Here is a 21,617-nt window from a genome sequence, read left to right as displayed (position 1 = left end):
TTTTCAGTTTTGGTCCTAAACTGACTATAAAACAGGGGTCTCAAACTCATTTTCACGCCGGGCCACATCAGCATCATGGTCGCCCACAAAGGGCCGGTTGTAAATGTCACTACTCGTAACATATTGTTAAATAACTGTCTGCATTCACAGTTTAAAGTAGTCTTCAATGTACTCACAATACATTTCCATGTCAAATGTACAGTAACCAGCCAAAGAGATGCTTCTATGACTGTTTAAGTATCTCATAAATTTGACTTTCTATCTTATGTCGACTATGGGGATATTTTTATTATCAAGTCTAACTTAAAAAATATATATATATATATATATATTTTTTTTTTTGCTGGCGGATTCGTGGGCCACATGAAATGACGTGGCGGGCCGGGAGTTTGAGACCCCTGCTATAAAATGACTGGTATACATCTTCATACAGTGATGCTATTTCCTTCAAAACACACGGTTGTTTGCCATGTTTTGCCATCAGTTTCATTTCTCGTACAATTTCAGAACATTGATGCCTGAAAGAATGCTTATGTCATATCTTGATAAAAGCTCATCTTTGTAAAATAATTACAGCTGAATAATACACTTAAACAGACTACGATGACGGATGCAGGTGAAGTTCTTTTTCAGGCTTTGCGTCCACCTTTGTTTGAGGATCCATTACATTTTGACAAATAACTGCTGAGAAGCTGACAACACTGTAAAATGTTGAACAACCTTTAATTATCAAGAGTAATGATGCAGTGTATGACGCATTATGTGCAGAAAAGCCAACATACAAATGCTGAGAAGAAATTTAAAAAACAATCAAAGAGCTGAAAAACACCAAGGACAAGATTGTCAGCCGCGGTAAATACTATACACAAAGAATAATTTGGCTGTATTTGGTCATAGATGAGTGGGCGTGATTGATTACAATCTACGTATTAAAAATACAATTAACAATCAATTTGTCCCTTTTAATGAGGAAATCTAATCTGAGGTCAGTTTGAGCTCGTCAAATCAGGCCATTTGAAAACAATACAATTCAAATAAAATAAGTCTACCCCACTGGATTAATAGAAGGAAAACTGAAATACCAAAAACGTACAGCATGTGTACTGTGGAGAGGACACCACTGGAAGACAACCGTTTTATGTTGCACAAAATATTTGGTCATGAACAACCCTAATAGGAGCTGTGCAGCTCTCAATTTTCAATACATTTTCTTTGGCTCATATCCGTTTTTTGGTCCGTTGTATGTTTAGTGTGACAATTATTGAAAAGCCCTTAAAGCTGAACATCATTCAGCCAGTTGAAGCTGACAAATTGGAAAATGATAAATAGATGATCAGTGGCTGGCTAACATTCAAATATCTCCACACATCTCTACTGAATACAAAATACTAGTTGTGTACGCGGTGTTAAAGCAACATTCACAGATTTGTCTTGAAAAACATTCATAGCATTGAACCTGTGTTATCAATAGCTAGATTTTTTTAAAAAAGCAGAGGAGACAAATGAAAACTTTGAAAGCTTAGCACCCTTTGAGTTCAGCTGCTATGTGTTCAGGTTATACATATATTTAAGTCTCGTTAGCCTCGAGGCTAGCAAGGCTCTGCAGTCCAATCTTAAAATACCCTGCGAAATAGAACAAAGGGAGTTTGATATGAAGTCCAACAGCTGGACAAGAATTTTGAGGGTTTTCTGAGGTTAAGTCTCAGCAAATCGGAAGAAAAGGCAGCCGTTTCTCCCAGCAAGCAGTCTGGCATCATGTGCATGGAGCGTGAGGAGCTGGGGTGAACCGATGCGTTTGAGTTATCCGTCTGATATTTGATTCAAAACATTCAAATCTGTTGCATGGACCGGCTGAGTGAAGGAGGATTTGGAGCACAGCGATCCCTCTATTCTTCACAGAGCAGTGAACTCTGCCTGGGTTTGAGGGTCTAATTGAGAGGCTGGGGGGGTGGTGGTGGTGGTGGGCTCTTGACCAGCAGAGCTCTCCCCTTGTTGGTCCGCAATCACCTCAGGGATGAGGGCTCGTCCAATCCCCTTCAGGAACAGGCCTCCATCTGTGCAGGACAGTTAGAAGGACATATCAGCAAACTAAATCGGTTTCTTGAACTTGAGTTCAAGCAATGAAACGAACATAATAGCAACACACACAAACACAGTTTCAAACAGAGGAGCGCACACACACCACCTTTGTAAGACACCAAAGATTCTATTAAGTTTAGTCAACATTGCAATTATAGTACCAGCTAAGTGACGTTTTTAGAGGTGGTTATTGGAGAGTATCCGTGGTCTGTTAAAACTATTAGACAAAAGGCCTCCGCATCGGAAATGGTGTGTGAATCACAAGCATGTTAGTTTCACTGGACAGCAGGGTTAAAATGCTGGATAATACTAATATACATACTTATATGTATGTATACAGTATGTGCACAGCTACACACGCATGCAGTGGACACAGAAGCAAAGCCAACACATCAGCCAATTAGATCCATACCATTACCTGCCTTGCAAAGCTCATCTTACAGGCAGACCAGCAGCTCAGACATCTGTAATATTTACACATTTCCTGTCATGCGTCAGATCACCACATTTACATTTAGTATGTGAAGCATACTCTGACACAGAGACACCAAAAGCCAGAAAGCTAAATACAGGAATGCCCTGAGAGGAAGCGGAAATCACTCAATACTGAAAACAGTGTCAGCAGAAGACCAGCGAGTGATTTCTGTCGTTGCAACGTCTACACAGAAAAAGAAATCAAGTTAAACATCACTGAAGATGTGTAATTACATCTGAAATTATAGATAGAGAATGCCATTAAAATGCTGCATAAACAGTAAACTTATGTATTCTTTGGCTTACCTCCGTGTTGGAATGCAACCAACTCAAGTACTGAGCTTATGTACAATGTACTTTACGTCTCATGTTACTTCATACTTCTACTCAAGTACAATTCAGGCACAAAATACTTCTTATTCCACTATATGTTTAATACTATATATGTGACGAGTTACTTTGCGGATCCAGATTGATAATACAAAATATGACCAACCAATAAAATACGATGTATTATTATTGTAGGTTAAACATTGCTAACAGTATATAAAGTCATACAATTTGCTCAATTTTATCAGCTGAACCATTAAAAGTGATGAACACATTATTGCACCGATAATTATAATCCAGTTTTATAATATACTGTATGTTATGAAATGAGCCTGTCTGCATGAAGAGAACTTTTATTTTTGGTACTTTTTGATACAAAAACCTTTCTAATTTTACTTTAAATGTAGGATTTTTATTTGAACATTTGAGTGAAGCAAATGTACCTTTCTTCTCTGCTACATTTATTTTACAACTGTAGTATAATTATCTTGCAAATTATGAATTTGCATTGTAAACACAAGTTTATAAAATATGACAAACAACTCAACAGATTATGAATGTGTTAATTAGCAGCAACTCAACCAGCTACAACATTGAAATGGTGCTTAAATTATAAAAGAATATAATACTTCTGTGCTTTCACGCGAGTGTCATTTTGACTGTAATGGAGTACTTTTATATCTTGGTTTTGCTACTTTTAGTAGAGTATATCATCTAAAAATCTGTGCGGCACAGGGAAAAGGTTGTTTACCTGTTATGATCCTGGAGGCGGAGCCGCAGATGTCATCACCGTTGTCATTGGCTGCAGGTTGCGGGGGCGGCGGCACGCTGGGTCGGGGCCGTGGCCTGGGGGCCGGCCTGGAGGGCCGAGGGAGAGATCCAGAGTGGTGGAAGGACAGCGGGTTGGAGTGCGGCCCATCGTGAGGTGGAGTGTCCGGAGGAGTGGGAGTGCTGGGTGGAGAGGGCTCCGACTCCCCCTGGGCCTGGTGGGCTTGAGGAGGCTGCGGGGGCGGGTGGCTCGGAGCATGGATTGGGCTGTCTTTGCCGGGGTGGCGTCGGGGGGCGATGGGTGGGTAATGAGGGGAGCCGGGTGTCTGGGTGTTACTGGGTTGGGAGGCAAAGGGGCTGAACTGTTTGGGCGGGGCTGGAGCCTGCTTCTTGGTGCCTTCAGAGGAAAACAGTTATAACATGGTATTAACAACATTGACTTGATAGTATTACATAATCTGAATTATAATCAGTACATTATCCCACCTCTGCGAACCATGTGTGGACTTGGCCCCCTGGAGCTGGCCTGAGAGTGGGGGGTTCCTGCTGTAAGATGGACTGAACCATTCCTCTGGGGCAGGGGGGTGGACATGAGTTCACGGGCTGGGCTGTGGGAATACAATGAATCCAAATGTTAATCCATCAACGTGTCATCTGTACTTTAACAAGGAAGTGCTGCAAGAACTCATGCGAGCAACATACAAAACAAACTGCACATATTTCCATTCAAAAGCTAATTACATTAGATGAAGGTTTTCACACAAGTAACTCACGGAACAGACAAGCGTAATGAGGAGGATACAAAATCAGTTTGCTCAAAAGTTCAGTCATGTGTTGCATGCAAAATCAGACATTGCCAGGAAGAAGTCAAACAATCAGACATGCCGGCAAGAAGAAGAGAGAGTAGATCTTTAAAAATAGATTCATCACAACAAGCAGGATGTATGATCAAAGTTGCCTGTAATCAAAGCATCACTTGTTTTTGTTGCATTACCGTACATTCTAAATGTGTTAAAATTAAGTCAGATTAAAAGCTGAAGACGTAACAGACATTGTTATTCTTATGATTTTATATTTTAGGACATTCGACATGGGAACTGAAACTCAAAGACCAATCAAACACATGACAAACAAAATAAAGGGCGGGAGAGCTCCGGATTTGGCTGATTGGCTGCGAGCAGGCGGTGGAGTATTGTCGCTACCTCAGCTCGCTCCTCCTTACCTGTTCTCCTCCGCGCTGAGCTGGGTTACAACCCGAGGTTGTGCTGTCGCTACCTGGACCCCACCACCCAGACCACCACCAACACCACCACCACCAGTACTAGCACCACTCAGGCCGGGCTGCTCAGCCTCTGTAGCCGGGGAAAGAAGCTGGGGCTCAGGCTGGGCCGGACCCCAGGCTTCAAGAAGGGGCATTGGGGGTTGGAAGGTGGGTGAGGTTAGCTGTGGCTGCTTTCTATTAACAGTGCTGGCTCTACGTGGAGCGGGCTCCGGCTGTTTGTTAACAGTGCTAGGGAGGGGGGGGAGAGGGGAGAGAGTTCAGGAAGGCAAACCACACGCCATCAGACAGAACGAAAGAGCAAAAGACCGAGAGAGACAGACAGACAGAGAGAGATTGTGCAGGAGACAGAAAGAGACGCCACTTCCTGAGTTCAATGAAACCAGTTCAGATACAAGAACCGAAAAAGAACACAAAACCACATGAGAGTGAACTTTTTTTAAATAGAACTTTGAACTGCGACATCTCTGCAGAGACAGAAGCCACACCATACAAACAAAATGCAACAGAGGAAGCCCACACAAGACATAAAACCAGTAACCTAGAGAGTGACCTAAGCTTTAATTAGGAAACAAAGAAGATAACACACGAGTACACAAGAGCAACACACCAGAATTATAGCTCGAAACAAAATGGTATCCCAATGAGGCTGAAAATGTCATGTTCAGTACCAATCTTGAGTAAAACATAGCTGATTATCTTATGCTGAAATCACCTAAACATGACAAAACTGTGGTGCAAAAATCACACAAAGCATCATTCCCTTATTTTACTTATCAGGAACTGGATTCAGGGGAGCTACATTGGACCGCGGCACAGCTTTGAAGTCTGGACTGGGCAGATCTTCAGTGGGCGTTTCTGTGACTGTGATGGACTCGTTGGCCACTACATAGAGTGCCGACACGACCGGGCCCCGCGACTCCTGCCTGCTCAGTGTCTTAGGGCGAGACGGGAGGATCAGGGGCAGGCTGAGGCTGAGGTGGGGGCGAGGCAGGTACCTGTCTTTACGGGGGGTGTGACTGTCCCCGTCCTGCCCCACCAGGCTGCCGGGGCGTTTCCTGTCCAGGGCGGGGTCGAGGTCCGGGGTCGCTGGGTGGGTGGGCATGGCGAACATGCCCGACACATTGAAGTCCACCTCTGGAGGGAACACAAGCGGGAAGCAAACACTTTTAGGTAAGACGGAGAGAAGCACTGGTGCAAATACAGCAATGGAGATGCTTCACCTTCAGGGAAGAACCAATCAGCATGCTGGATAATGGGCTCAATGATGGCGACCACGTGGATAGATGTCACCGCTGCGATCTCTGCCAGCGTCCTGAACACAGCCACAAACAGACAGGGGCAGGAGGAAGCTTCATCAGCCTCAGCCTCACGTTGTACTTGGACATACATATGAGGCAACAGTGCACAGTTCTCACCCCTCAGTCTTCGCCCAGAGCAGGTTGGGCCCAAGGACAATGGAGATGTTGATGGCAGTCATCTTATTAACCTCACTGTCCTGAGCCAGTTTAGCCAGAAACTTCACCAGATACCTGAAATAGAGACTCAAATTGCTTTAAAAAAACCTCAAAGCTACTGCAAACGTGTTTTACACGCTATTAGGCAACCAATACTCTAAGGCAGTAGTTCCCAGAGCAAAGTAAAAGTCTTGGTGTGAATACTAGTTGTGAGCATCTTAACCAGTCATTTTTTCACATTAAAGGGTTTTATTTGGGGTCTGACCTTTAGAGAGGCCTGAAGTGGTAAAACCGACCAGTATTTAACCATTTAAAAAAAGCATGAATTAGAGAGAAAAAAATAAAGATCATTTTGTGTGACAAGAATACATTTTCTCTTTTACTTTTCATTTCTATTTAAAAAAATAAATAAAAATTTCAACCCTTGGGTTTTTCTTTGGACGCCAGGTTGGGGATCATTGTTCCAACCAGAAGTGAGTGTTTGTTGATATGTCTAATAATAAAGCATCAAATTACTTTTCAAAATCTGCAGTATCACGAATAAAAGTGAAAAACAGAAGCAAACTTGATACATTCAGTTCTGTCGCTGAAGACTACTTTTAGAAACGACGCGTGCACCTCTGCTGTATACGAACATGGAGTGTTATTGCATCATGCGAACATAACACAATATACCTGAAGACGCTCTTACCGGAGGTTCGCCTTGTGAGTTTTTGGCAAACGGTCACACGTCACCCACAAGGCCTGAAGCCTCTTGTCAGGGTCAGACACACTGAAAGCACACACACACACACAAAATATTTACTTGTTACACAAGTCTCTAATCTAAAGCGACATGTGAGCACACACTGCTTCAGGTGTGTGTTTAATGCTTATTAAAACAGAGGGAGTTGGTTTTACAGGATATTAAAAGAGCCACATCCGCGTGTCTTCTTACTTGGAGGCCTGCGTCCAGTCGTCGTACAGGCCAAAAGTCATTAGAGGTTCAGGAAGTTCCCTGAGGTAGGACTTCAGGGCTCCTGTGTAGGAGGAGACAAGCTATGAGAAAATGATCTGGACCAGATGGGCTCACTTTTTGTGGATTTTTTTTTTTTTTTTTTTTTTTTAATAAGAGGTTGTACCGGCAACGGCGTGGGGATCAGAGTAGAACTCCTCCAGCTGCGAGGTGGAGCAGTCCAGTGCTGCTTTTAGCTTCTTCAGTTTTGAAGCTCCGGCAGCTATTCTGAAGAGACCCTGCAGGGGAAATGACTGATTAGGGCTCTTTGTTCAGGTACAGGTGACTGGTTTCAGTTCCAAAATGAAAGAAGTGAGTCCGGGTATGAGGAAAGGAGAAGTCAAGCAAGTAGAGATGTGGCTCTTTCGGGATGAGCAGCAGACAGACGTGCACTAAGAGTTTTGTTTCCGTTAATATCGTCTGGTGATATGGTTACGATTTAAGAGCGCAATAGTGAACATTCTTATACATAACAGATGCGCGCACACGCACACAGTACGTGCCATCATTTGTAGAGTCGTCCTTATGACTGGGGAAGCTTTATTTGGACAAATTGATGTCCAAATTCTGGTTAATTGACCCTCGACTTTACTCTACTTTAGCTTCTCCTGCCCTCACTGCATCCATACCTCCTCCTTCATGCCGGTCTCCAGCAGCATCATGACGCAGGCCTCCATGGGCAGAGCGATCTCACGGTTACTCCTCTTCAGGTGCTCGTCCAGAGCCGTGCCGAACGCCGGCTTCTCCATCCAGGAGTCTAGGAGAAAAAGTCAGTGTCTTTACACTCGAATGCATTCCCGTGTCGGTCAGCTGTTCTCCCACAGTTTGTCTGTAGTTGACGGTGAATATGTCACAATGCGAGGCGTAATGATCTCTCCTTTCATCCAACTGCCTTGATGTCACAGTGAGACTTAAGTCATCGATTTTCTCCAGGAGAAATCGAACCAGGGAAATCAAGTTTCTTTAATCCCCAAAAACAATGACATCATTTCTTAACAACAAACTGCAAGAAGCTGACTGTAACCTGGTTGCATGTAAACGCACGATAGAAACACAACTTGGGCTCTAGAACTATATTGGGGTTTAGTGACTAATGCATGCAACGGTTATGCTTTTTTATTAGCATATTTAATGAATGTTTTAAATCGTGCTGGTCACCTTGCTGTAATTGGATCGTCGGTATAGCTGCCTCCAGAGCTGCCAGCGACTTCCTGTGGTAGTCTGCCTGGGCCTCTAATAACTGGTACAAATACACAAAAATAATCACAGGTCATATTTACACACCTTTGGCATAGAGCCAAAAGGTAGAGCATTTACACTGCATAACCAAATGACACAGTTATGGTGGAATGGGATCATATTTGCATCACATTTCCATTTCAGTTGTCGTTCATTCAAAGTGAAGTGCACCCACCAAGACATAATAGCGCGCATAATCTCCCTCTTTGGAAGCAAAGTTGTACAAGTCTGCAGAGAGTTGGTCCTGTAGGATGAAAAAATATATATATACACACATTTCATGGCAATTATTATGGCAACTTTAAACCTTCTGCTTTACTTTGCGCTGACACTTTTCATTAAAACGCAGATGAACTCCAGATGACAAAGCAATGACCTGTAATTACGTGGTCCTAATGATGTGCATAGCGTGTTAGTTACAGTGACAAGGCTTCCATTGTTCAGCCGGTTCACAAGATATGATCCTAACTTGATGAAGAGGCCCTGACTGGAATGTATACCCATTAGATTAGATATCGTATATACAGTACAGCATACCTAGACCACAGCTGGTACAGCATTGTGCTGTTGTGTGACAACATAAATCCTACTTTGAGCAATAAATCAGAAAATAAAGCATTGCAAGAAAGATTTGAATCAAGATCTACCTTGCATATTTCTACTTTGTTGAGAGCCTCGTCCATCTCGTCTTTGAGCGAATCGACCTTCGCTGCCATAGCCTGGTTGTTGGACTTTGTTGCCTGGTACCACCTGCAGGCCAAGACATTATTGAGACACTTAGGCAACGCGATAGTGAGCAGAAGCATTTTTGATTCAAACAATTCCTTTTTTTACAATTTGAAATTGAAGTTAACGTTTGAAAATAGTGGCGCTAAATAAAGATGATCGGCAAGAGTACCTCGTCTTGGCCGAGTCATAGTCCAGAACCAGCTTGGCGAGTTGTTTTCTCTGTTTCAGTATATTGGGAATCTCAATCTGTGAGAGAAACGGTGAGGATCAGCATGAGTGCACACACACACACTTCATAGTCAACACTGAGGCCAACACCTGTCCCGTGAGAACATTTTGTCAATCTGAATCGTGCAGAACGGCAGTAGAACACAAAAAGATGCCAAAGGCCATGTTGAATTTGGCGCAATGAATGAGTAGAACACACAATGTTACCAGATCCTGTACTGAGCGTTTCAGTCAAGAGTACTTTACAACCGAGTTACAGATACATGCATGTAGGTCACAAGTGATCACGACAGCATGAAGAGAGCTGCAGTGTTTTTACCTCAGCCAGCTGGTTGAGAGGATCCAGGACGTCTCGCTCAATCTGGACTTCATGCTGCATCAGTTCAGCAGCTAACCTGCTCTCAGCCTCCCCACACACATCCATCATCTTGCTGCTCTCACACACATACAAACACACACAATAATGTATACATAAAGGGCCGTTATCACAGGGAGAAAAATGTCAATGTTAAAGAAAACACGCATTGAAAGACACAGTTTTTGATGATAGGCTGTGTGCATTTTTCCGTGGATTGAGCGTTTTGATACTTTCACAGTATTTATAAAAGCACCTAGAACTGCTTTATAATCAAAAAAGACATGGAAATCTCACTTTCTACAATATGAGATGTTTAAATTCTGCTTAATTTAACAAAATCATAGTGTAATTAACTTTTGCATCTCACCCAATCAGACTCTCGTCTCCCAGCTGACTGCCTCCCTCCTGCATGGTCTGGGACAGCGTCGTCAGCGGCAACTTTTTCTGCAAGCAGACCAGCAAACAAAGTTTAGTGCAGCCAAATACCCAAACAATAACCCAATTATAGCTGCAAGCATGTCAAAAGAAAAAAAGTGATGTAAAAAAAATAAGACAAAGTAACATAAACCACTGAGTTTTCGCCTGTTGTATTGTGTGTGTGGCGGAGGTAGGTCTGTTATTCTGTGATAGGGAAGCTGGCTGGAGGCCAGTGCTGAATATTTTTCCCCTGAGTGTCTCTCATATCAATGTGTTACATAAGATGTGTTCATAGCAGGGCCTTGCTAATACTGACAATGTCAGAGGGATCCGCCCTTATTTCATTTCTGTATGAACAACAGTGATTCTTACCGCAAAATGGAAAAGCTTTACATAGAGATCCTGACTATGTAGCATGTTGCGAACACGCCGAGATGATAAGATGAGGTGACGGCAGGCCTGCTCAAAGTTTCTAGTATCTACAAAGTGCAGCTGCTGAGTGAAAGAACAGTCAAGAGACACCGAGTGCTTCTCACATGTCTCTTCTCCGTGTCCGTGCCCAGTTGACCCTGCAGACAGGACACCAGCCTCTTGTGCGTGTTGTGCGCCATCAAACGCACCAACTCCAACCGCCGCTCGATCTGTGCGTGCACAGGAGAAACAAAATGTTAGAATATCAGAACAAACAAAACCGGGACGCATCCATCTTTAAACTACCCATCCTGGTCTTGTCGTTGAAAGATGATGGGGGATGTCGATGCTGTTTTTCTAGCGCTATTCTGCAGCGTGCAGTGTTACTACAGGCAGCACTGACATCCAGATGGAGGGAATCATGGCAGATAAGTAGCACAGACTGATGGATTGTGGTATTTACTGTGAAAGAGCAGAGAGAGCTGTCTTGACATGCGAGGACTCCATGCAGAGATATTATCAGGGAAAACAGATCATCGTTCTGACTGCGGGCCTGATCTATTGGCTGTACTTCGTGAGCAGGAAAGTAGAATATTTCAAACACTTGTGCATTACAATAGGAGTGGGCGAAATGTATAAAGTTCTTCATAAAACAATTAACGATCAAATAAGAATAAAGAGTCTGTTTACTGCTGAAAAACACTGTATCCAAGGGATTGAAAATCAATCCCAAAATACCAAGAAATTCTGATGTTTTGAATTTTGTTGCAATGAAAAGGTTTATTTTGGCATACAACTCTGATCCCAGATGCCGGAGTGTCCTTGAATGTACCACATGTGAGAGTTTTCAGTTCCTGCTCGCAGCTTTAATACCATGTGATAATAACTTAACTCTGAAAAGTCTCAAGCCTCAAGCAGCTGCTGGTGAATTTACTGAAATGAACTGAAGCCAGTGGCTGAATGGAAGGTTTAAATGGACGGTTAACTACGGTATGCTATGGAAAATGGTCAGCAGTAATGTTGAGTGGGCAAAATTCAGTGCGCTAAAGCACGCAAAACACTAGTGTCGTTAAGTATCCACTTCCTCTTCCTGTTTCAGCGTAAACATCCAGCTGTGTCACTACATCTGAGGCCCCTCATTGCTGTCTGATCCCCATCGAGCTCTCACTCTTTTTCCTTTTATCCTCGCTAATATGCTGTTCTCTTTATGGCATGCAAGTGTCTCTCTCTCTCTCTCTCTCACGCTTTTCCTCCTACCTCTCCCTTTACTCTCTCCTCCCTCTTTCCTGCAGCGGTTGCTCCATGCCAGACCACAGCTGGATTTGGCTTCCTTGCCCTGATCCCATTGAGTCGCTCACCATTCAGCCGATCCTCAGCTCTGATTAATGCATGGATGTCTGACTCTATCTGGTGCCAGATCGATTGGATCCAGACCTCCACCACTCGAAGCCAAGAGGGAAAGAAAGAGGCCTGACTGGACACAATGGCTGATCGCATGGAGTTTTCCATGAATGTACACCAAAGGACCCTCAAGAGACACCCACCGAAAGCCCAAAACATCATGTCTCTGATATTGCATTGCGGTGTGTTTTGCACCATTTACATTTAAAATGTCTCAAATAATTAATCGTCTGCGTCTTTTTGCCTACAGCGTAATTACACTGTTACTCTTAAACTTGTTTTAACATTTTCACAACAACAGGCTTTACTTTCAACTTGCCTCTTAACGTCTCATGCAGCCGGCTTTACTGAGCTCATAAGAACAGAGCTGGCCTCGGGGGGAGAAACTACATTTTGGAAGCAGACTCTTGCGCACACACACACACACACACACACACACACACACACACACACACACACACACACACACACACACACACACACACACACACACACACACACACACACACACACACACACACACACACACACACACACACACACACACACACACACACACACACACACACACACACACACACACACACACACAAGCTCACAGAGTAGAAAAATAAAAGCAGGAAAACTCCCAGATCATAGGCACAGACAAGCGCACACGATCCCCTTCCGGCTGCCTCTACAGTTATGGAGCCGTCCAAAGGTTTACAGGACAGTTACTACCATCTTCATGCAGCAATGAAAACAGTGAACAAAGAGAGCTGGCAACCTCTGACCTGCTACAGCAAAAAAAGATGTGGAACGTTTAGTGAGTCACAGAGGAACCGGGAGGGTGGATCCAGTTTTGTTTTTTGTTTTTGAGTTGCTCTGGTGGTCTGGATAGCTGGTGAACTGATGTGCTGGCTGGCCTTGTTATGTTAGCAGGATGGCTAACTGTCTGGTTAGCTGATGACAGAGCAGAAACAGGATCCCTGAAGAGTCACGCTTGCTTAAAGGAATGGTTCAACTTTTTGGGAAATACGCTCATTCTCTGTCGAGTCAGATAAGCAGATTGACACCACGCTCATGTCCGTCCGTTAAATATGAAGCTGCGGCCTGCAGCTGGTTAGCTTAGCTTAGCATAGCATAACAACTGGAAAAGGGGGTTTTGTGCTGATTAAACAAGCAATATATAAGATGTTAATTAGTAAGCTCTGGAGGTGCTGGTAGACAGATTGTATCACCTTCGGGCAGAGCCATGTTACCTGTCCCCCCCCCCCACCACCATTTCCAGTGCATTTCCCAAAATGACAAACTCGTCCTTTAACAGAACGAGCCGGTGTTGTCGGCGCCAACGAAAGCTGTAGTTGTCTGTTTAGCTCACTAGCTGGTTAGCTGACAGATAGTTGCTGAACATATCAGATATGAATTAGCTCCAGTGTCCTGTATCAGCAGCCTGTTGTGTATCCAAAGTTGTAATGAAATACTGAGCTATGGGACCAGTTCCAGCTGAACTCTCTCCACTGAGGCAGGACGCGTCCAAACAAAATTTCAAGTTGGACGGTTGAGGGGGTGTGAGAGCGTTTTGGAGAGTGGGAAAAAATAAAATAAAATAAAATAAAAAACTCTGCTGGTGTTTGGAAAGAGGGAAACGTTTCCCAGCTGGTGTGATTTAATTTAAATGCCGATACTGATTCACTGGTCTACGAATCAGCAAACCGCGAACTACACATTTTATCTGCATGATCGTAATCAGGTTGCAGGTTCTGACTTGGAGCTCAAGTTGTTACGCCCGACGACATCCAAGCCACTTCCGACAACGCTGACACTTGGACGCAGTCACAGTCACAGTCCTCACAGAGAGCTGAAGGAATGTCTGACGCGGCACAAAGCTCCTGTCGTTCAGGACGAGGACCAAAGACCAGCGAGAGCATTCTCTGGAAGGGTTGGGTCGGTTTGTGTTCTTGAGAAAATGGTGTGTGTATGTGTATATATATATATATATATATATATATATATTAATGTCAAAATTTAACTATTACCACTGTTAAATCAAAAATACAAGTTGTCTTGATTACAGCAAAACAACAGTGTATATCTGCTTATTAAATAGAGAAATAATCACTTTTCCCACCACCAAGCGTTTGTCTTGTTTGTTACTGTGTGCAAACCACACGAGGTTCATAGTTCACTGCTGCATGTCATAAACTTTGACTTTCATGATTGAATGAGACACTTCAGACTTCACCTTCCACAAAAGCTCATTTCTACTGTAAACATGCTCCGTCTTTTTCAGCCTCTTGTATTTCTTCAAAACTCTTTTCCTAGAAGTGATCTCACAGTTTCACATGCCAGAGTACTCCCATCCCCCAACACACACACACACACACACACACACACAGCGTACATCTAGTGTGATTTCAAGATAACAGAACATTGCCAGGGATCGTCTTGAGTGGAAAACCATGAGGCACTTTTCCTACAGAGCAAAACCCCTGAGCTGGCGAGGTGTAAGTGAATGAAAGAGCCCCCGGTGAAGTTTCAATGCCAGCAGTTTCACTCCGAGACGGCAGCGAGACTTGGCATCAACAGGCATGCTCAGGCATGATGGCTTTAACAGAGCATGTGAGGAGAACTTGTAAGTCTTTTGATAACTCCTGCATTTCATTCTTCCAGAAAAGGACTTCTTAAATTGCAGTTTTTACACTGAGATACAGCAGTGAAGTGGGTTTGACGGTAAACGGGACACAACAGTCTTCATGGGGGACAGATACTGAATGACTTCAGACCGTCACTTGAAAACAGTGGATGCAACAATACACTCAACTCATGGATTGTATGATACAGGTTTCACAGAGAGTTTCACTTCTTCTTGGTATTTTACTAATATTTTTTCTTTAAAACCTTTTTAAAATTTTCATTATTGCTTAATCTGCTCTGTCTCCACTAATCATTTTGGCCACTTGTAAATGGCTAAACACGCCTGTTAGAATTTCCCAAAGCTCAATATGATGTATTCAAATCACTTGGTTTGTACAAAACCCAAATACATTCAGTTCACTATCACACATGACAGAGAAATTCATTAAATCTTCATATTTGAGAAGCTGGAACCATCAAAGTTTTGTAAATTTTCAAATTTTGGTTTATATTCTGTTTGGTTGTTTAATCAACAAATCTACATGAGAATGTCCTCAGACTTCATTTCTGAAGTAAATATGATGAACATTGCTCTTCAGTTGCATCTTACAATGTGAAGCGGCGTTAAAGAAACCATCTCCACACCGCTCTGTTAATAATGACAATTACTGAGGTTCATTAGTCACTCAACAATGCATACCATTGTGGTTATGTAGTGTCAAATACTGTGCTGCAGACAGTCATCCATTACTCCTGTGTCTCTAATCCTGTTTAATTCCAGATGTTTTCACTTATATAGATATATAGATGTAGAAATCAGTGACAGAGAAGAAGAATGTCATATTCACCTGAAGGAGGTCATCACTCAGCACCTCAGTTTTCTCAGCCCTGTTGAGGGAAAGAAAAAACATATATGAACACAAATAGAGAAATAAAAAGACAGAAAAACACATTTGACACCTGAACAACACAACGCAATGCTGAGGGTTTTAGTTGAGGGGACACACCTGTCCCACAGCAATGACTTTGAATGAAGTGTGTAAAGTATGTAAGTAAGAGTATTTGAACATGTCTCACTTTGTACTGATGAACACAAGTTGTATTTCAACAAAACAATTCGTAACTCGCTGTTAAAACTGAGATGAGTTTTCCAGCCCAGCACGTCGGCAGTTTGTGCCTGCAGCAAAGTTACAAAGTGCACAATATGCGTAAACCCACAATAAAATGTCACATGATTGTCAAGAAGCATATGTGAGCGACTGGGTGCCGTTTGTGCACACATAGTCAATGTGTATGCATGCAGGCACCAGCCAGAGCCTGTGGCTGTCTTCCATGATGGACCTGTTGGATTCCTTCACTCTGTCCGAATACACACTTCCTCTTGTGTCATCTTGCACCTTGTTTGTTATGGCAACAGGGGAAGGTGTGTGTGTGTGGGAGTGTGTGTGTGTGTGTGTGTGTGTGTTGCCAAGTGGCCCGTCGATGTCTGAAACACACTGCACACTGTAGCAGAGTCGGCAGAAAACAGGACAGTGATGTCACTCCAAAACGTCTCGGAAATGTCAAAATGCCCAAATCACCCCCGAGGTCTTCTTCAAAACAGATTTTCACCCATTTTGGAATCTTGCTGAGCTAGTGAGACCAGCAAACGAGCTCATCGCTCACCCTGTCGATATCTAACAAATACACCGACCACACACACAAATCCCTGAAGACCGCTCCCCTTCTTCTACCAGAGCAGGCCTACACTATAGATTTATATCTCGCAAGGATCAATTAACCCTCTCCCGCACAAGAACTATGACCTAATACTGCTGTAAGCTACACCCTAAAGATAAAGGCTTCCCTCACGTATGCCTGAAATATCCTCACGTTATTCAAAAACACCTTTGGCTGCACTCTGCTGTCTCGAGTCGAAATTCAAAGATCCTTGTTTTTCATGATTCTACAGTTTTTCATTATATGTGGTCAAAGGTTTGCCACGCAGTAGGACAAGTACTGGCAATCATAATGTAATGAGGATATTGTATTGAGGCACAAAGTCTGAATATATATATATATATAGATATATATATATATATATATATATATATATATATATATATATATATATATATATATATATATAGATATATCTATATATATCTATATATATCTATATATCTATATATATCTATATATCTATCTATATATCTATATATATATCTATATATATATATCTATATATATCTATATATATATCTATATATATATATATATATATCTATATATATATAGATATATATATATATATCTATATATATATATATATATATATATATCTATATATATATATATCTATATATATATATATATATATATATCTATATATATATATATATATATATCTATATATATATCTATATATATATAGATATATATATATATATATATATATATCTATATATATATATATATATATATATATCTATATATCTATATATATATAGATATATATATAGATATATATATATATATATATATATATAGATATATATATATATATATAGATATATATATAGATATATATATATATATATATATATATATATATATATATATATATATATATATATATATATATATATATATATATATATATATATATATATATATATATATATATATATATATATATATATATATATATATATATATATATATATATATATATAGATATAGTGGCATGATATACGCTCTGCAGCCAGAATATCTACACACCGATCCACGTGATCGCATTACACATCAGGCTTTACTTTGTGGGCAATGCTTTAGATTGCCATCAATATTGAATCAGCATTGATTTGACTGGCGTTCAGGTTGAATCTGGCCAGCAGCTGTTGTCCTGAGAATAGACTCCCACAACGCTGGAGCGCAGGCCCTCAAAGAAGACTTGGAGCAAAACAACACAGAAAGAGTAGAAACAGCAACTCTGCGTTTTGTACTGAGAATCAAAACACACAGATTCTAAAAACCCGTTCGTTTTCATGTATTATAATATTCATAAACATTGCGTCCCTACGATCTTAAACCCCACTGCAACAACTACATGTAAATCAAGCTGCTTCCGCTTTTATAAATAAAACGCCGCTGTGGCTCTGCAACGTCCCCGAGCCCTTCACTGTGTCCCCGTCAACAACCGTGGAAACGCTTACTCGGCAAAAAGCCTCCGTGCCCAGCCCTTCCTGTGCCAAACAGAGAACTACATCATCACAAACTGGCACGAGGGTCACAAATGCACTGGTTTGTGATGTGACAAAAGCAATCCGTTTAAAGTCCATGTTCATGAATGCGTCCGTGTGAAGGATGGTACGTGACTTTTTGTGTTCACGGTAACAGACAGAAAGACTTTCCAGAGCGGTGGAGGATCAGATCCTCCTGAAGGCAGTTTGACGTAAACGTTATACCGTTTCTTTAAGTTTGTGTCGTTAAACTGATGTCGAGCTGCAAGATTAATGAGCGATGAATCGTTTTTGTAAACAGAAAGAAAGAAAAATGAAGGATTTGCTTCTTCCGTTTGTAATTTTTCACAGTAAACTTGTTTACTTTTGCATGTGGGACTTCTGGTGAAACATAATCAGATGTTTGAAGACGTCATCTGGGGCTCTGGGAAGTTGGAATCGGCATTTTTTTCTACTTGAAAGAAAACATTCTGACATTTGACCTCAGTGGTTGCTTGCCGTGATGAAAGGCCGCAGAGTTTCACTTGACCAACCTGTATATCTAACATGACGCTGCTAATCTCAACAATGTATTCATGGAATGCCTTAACTCCCACCTTGCTTTAGAGAAAGATACCAATGGCACGAATGGATTTCCTGGTGTCCAGCAGTAATCCACAGTGCGTGTGTAAGCTTGCAAACATTTCTGCCTCTCAGTAAGCAAGTTGCCATGTTGCTCAGTCGAGTTTTACTGCTCTTACACAACAGAAGGAGGAATGTATGGGAGGCCACAGTGCCTACAGGCTATCGCTTGGAAAGTCATTTTGACGAGACATTCGGGCATCATCTGCACCAATGCAGTAATAACTGGAGACATCGGCTCAGTGGTGGCGGCTGATAGAGAACAGGGCTGGAAACCCCTGTGGGGACGGAGATGAAGGGATAGGAGGAGATGGTATAGATATAGTGTGTGTGTGTGTGTGTGTGTGTTCACGAACTTACAGTGCCACCACACATCAGGAAATATGTGTTTGTGTACACACCCTAGCCTTCATCTGCAGAATATCAGTAACTCCAAAAAAGGTTCTTATAATGCGTCAACATCTACTGAAGGCGGTGACATCACAGGGGCCCACGGGGCTAAGCTGCTTTTCTTTTTCTGCCTTTAAGTATACTCGGATATATTCAGAGGAAATTAAATTAATCTATTTGGAACGCAAATATGTAGTCAACAATTTTGATCATCAATTAATTGTTTAAATTCCTCCCCCAAGCAAAACATATTCCTAGTACTAGCATCCAAATTGAGAAAATGTGCTGCTTTTCCCGGTTTGATTTAAGTTTAAAATGGATATCTGTGTGTTTTAAAGTGTTGGTGAGACAAAAGAAAGACATTTGAGGATGACATCTTGGGCTCACAGGACATTTTTCTACATTCCTTTTTATATTTAATAGAAGATGCCATGAATTGACTGACTTATTGCTGCCACAGACACACTACAAGTCCCCACATAGATAGTAGGAGAACATGAAAGCCAAACACTTGATTAAAACCCATTTAGCTTTTCAAACTCCTTGTATTGTTCTAGAAATCAAAGTTCATGTCAGACGTGAGCAGGGTTAGTTTATTTATGACATGAACAACTGCAAACTATCCAGGTATTTATTACGCATGACAACGCAGCCCAGCCCTTCCGACCACACACATGACAATAGAAGACCAATATTCACAAATCATGAGAATCAGCAACAGTGTTGGCCTTGCCAGAATATGAATGTATGACATCAACTCGCAACAATGCACGCTGTTAAAACAAACAACTCACCTTCCAACAGTCTGATTGGCAAGCTGCTTCATGCGATTAAACTGTTTCTTCATGCTTCTGTCCTCCTCTGCGTCTCCAGTAAGTGTGTAAAAGTTAGCGGCGCCTCGGAGCGCTGTCGTTCATCCACCGTGGACCCAAAACTTGCGCTACGTCGCAGCCATTGTGGCAGAAAAAGGGCTGCGCTGCCACCACTTTGACGCACTACAACTGGATGCTTTATCTGCTCAATCTCAGGGACATTGGCTTGCAAACAGAAACGCAGAGAAATCAGTTGGAAAAGCCGCCGAGAAACTGCTGGATCCACATTGCCACGAGTATCCGACTTCCTATTAAACTGCCTGGTTTGAGTGCAACCAGTGCGGTAGGAAGGAGGAAGTGCCTTTACTTCCCTACTGTATGCTGCACGGCCCATGTGACATGTGATACCTTTGCAAGAAAAAAAAAAAAAAAGAAAAAAAAGTATCGACTCTGTCATGGCAAAGTCACAGTCATTGTTTCTGGTTGACGACAGAAAGTCGTTTTCTGCAGTAGATTATAGAGAATCACGTCGTATTGTTAAATTCGGCAGATTATTTCAAATAAATTGCTGAACTAATTGGGCAAATTGGAGACACGTGACACACTGACGTTTCACCACACTCCGCGTGGACACGCTGTCAGCAGGTACGTCAGGGGGGTGGCCGGTGTGTTTCTCCGGACTGATGATCGGTCTGTCATTAAACACTGGATCAGCACTCTGCTGCCGCCACGTGGCCGTGGCCCTGTCACGATATGGGCACCCTCTGAAAATCAATTCAGTTCAGTTATTTCTTATTTGAACAGAGTTACACTACAATGAATGTTACGATGAGAATAAAACACACAAAATACATTCTGTCACATGCGGAATGTGTCACATGATCAAGTCTCCCTGCATTTTTGGTAAAAGTGGATTCCCTCTGTGGATCCTGTTATGGAGTTAACACTATTAGGGCTCATTATTTGCCTTTTCAGACGAAGGGCACACCTCCGCCTTATCTCCCTTATATAGCCGATGAGGGTCAACATTGTATAAATGGTAAAGTCATTCCTATCCGAGCAGCAGCAACGTCGTGGGACCGATGAACTGTTTGTCATTGCACTGGTAATGACTATATGATCCCAATAAATGGATGTTCATTCCTCTGTGCAGGTCTTAACTTTGCTGAGGGTACTTTAACCCTGGTTTGTTGTTTAACCAGCGGCGTAGTTTCATATCTGTGGAGCCAAGTTAGAGCTCAGAGCCTCACAAAATCCTTTGTGTGTAAAATGAGAGCTAGTTAGTTCCTGTTGTCCTGGGTGTCTATTCCTCGTTTAGCGGTCGAACTCTTCTGTCACGTTGTATTTCAGGGCTGCTTTCAAAAGCAGTTTTAGAAAAGTAGGACTTTTAGATTTAGAATTTAGGTTTTTCTACTTGAATCAAGGCTCGTAAAAAAAATAATCCACAATCAACAGTCTCTTAAAATAAAAAACAATTTATTTCACACTTACTCAGGTGATGCTGACATGCTGACGAAAACATTCACACATTGTGTCAAAGATGAAATCGATTTTGTTTGAATCTCTTTTACCTTTTCTGTAAACGTTTGTATCCTCACAAGCTCCTGTGTGTTTTAGTTGGTATAATAGCTGATATATAAACTTAATCAACCCAAACTTCTTTTGTCTGATATACTGTATCCACCTATTGGATCTTATTGTCTGACCATAAGCACATCTTCAGTTCATTGTTTTATTCGTTCGTTATTACTCTTTCACTTAATGTGTGATCATCTTGTAGGAAATGATTCATG

General features: G+C 41.9%; 1 protein-coding gene across 4 annotated transcripts; it reads right to left on the bottom strand.

The window, feature by feature from the left end:
• Positions 1-710: 710 nt before the first annotated feature.
• arhgap17b (Rho GTPase activating protein 17b) lies at positions 711-20,161 on the bottom strand. 4 transcript variants are annotated; one of them, XM_079281771.1, is made up of 21 exons: positions 19,807-20,161; positions 15,629-15,668; positions 10,889-10,993; positions 10,303-10,379; positions 9,897-10,008; positions 9,519-9,595; positions 9,268-9,370; positions 8,796-8,864; positions 8,540-8,621; positions 8,011-8,138; positions 7,509-7,620; positions 7,325-7,406; positions 7,079-7,159; positions 6,349-6,462; positions 6,154-6,245; positions 5,929-6,067; positions 4,874-5,161; positions 4,138-4,259; positions 3,635-4,048; positions 2,498-2,543; positions 1,922-2,054 (listed from the first exon to the last, which is right to left on the bottom strand). In XM_079281771.1, exons 1-20 carry the CDS (start codon positions 19,857-19,859, stop codon positions 2,536-2,538), a joined length of 2,298 nt encoding a protein of 765 aa, XP_079137897.1. In that variant the 5' UTR covers positions 19,860-20,161; the 3' UTR covers positions 1,922-2,054; positions 2,498-2,535. The 4 variants fall into 4 exon arrangements, with proteins under 4 accessions (XP_079137895.1, XP_079137898.1, XP_079137896.1 ...); XM_079281769.1 differs by lacking the exon at positions 2,498-2,543 and having other exon boundaries at positions 711-2,054; XM_079281772.1 differs by lacking the exons at positions 2,498-2,543; positions 4,874-5,161 and having other exon boundaries at positions 711-2,054.
• Between the last annotated feature and the right edge of the window lie 1,456 nt (positions 20,162-21,617).

Source organism: Melanostigma gelatinosum (genome assembly GCF_949748355.1).
Source record: "Melanostigma gelatinosum genome assembly, chromosome: 13".
Classification (NCBI taxonomy): domain Eukaryota; kingdom Metazoa; phylum Chordata; class Actinopteri; order Perciformes; family Zoarcidae; genus Melanostigma; species Melanostigma gelatinosum.
The sequence above is the reverse complement of the archived record's forward strand: the minus strand, read 5'-3'. Positions and strand labels throughout refer to the sequence as shown.

What these genes read in the sequence shown, in the direction of transcription:
- arhgap17b (XM_079281769.1), bottom strand. Translation starts at nt 19,859, where the DNA reads ATGAAGAAACAGTTTAATCGCATGAAGCAGCTTGCCAATCAGACTGTT. An exon ending in CGGACACGGAGAAGAGACAT is followed by an intron (nt 10,380 to 10,888) that starts GTGAGAAGCACT and finishes GTCTGCTTGCAG; the next exon opens with AAAAAGTTGCCGCTGACGAC. An exon ending in TGATTGGTTCTTCCCTGAAG is followed by an intron (nt 6,068 to 6,153) that starts GTGAAGCATCTC and finishes TGTTCCCTCCAG; the next exon opens with AGGTGGACTTCAATGTGTCG.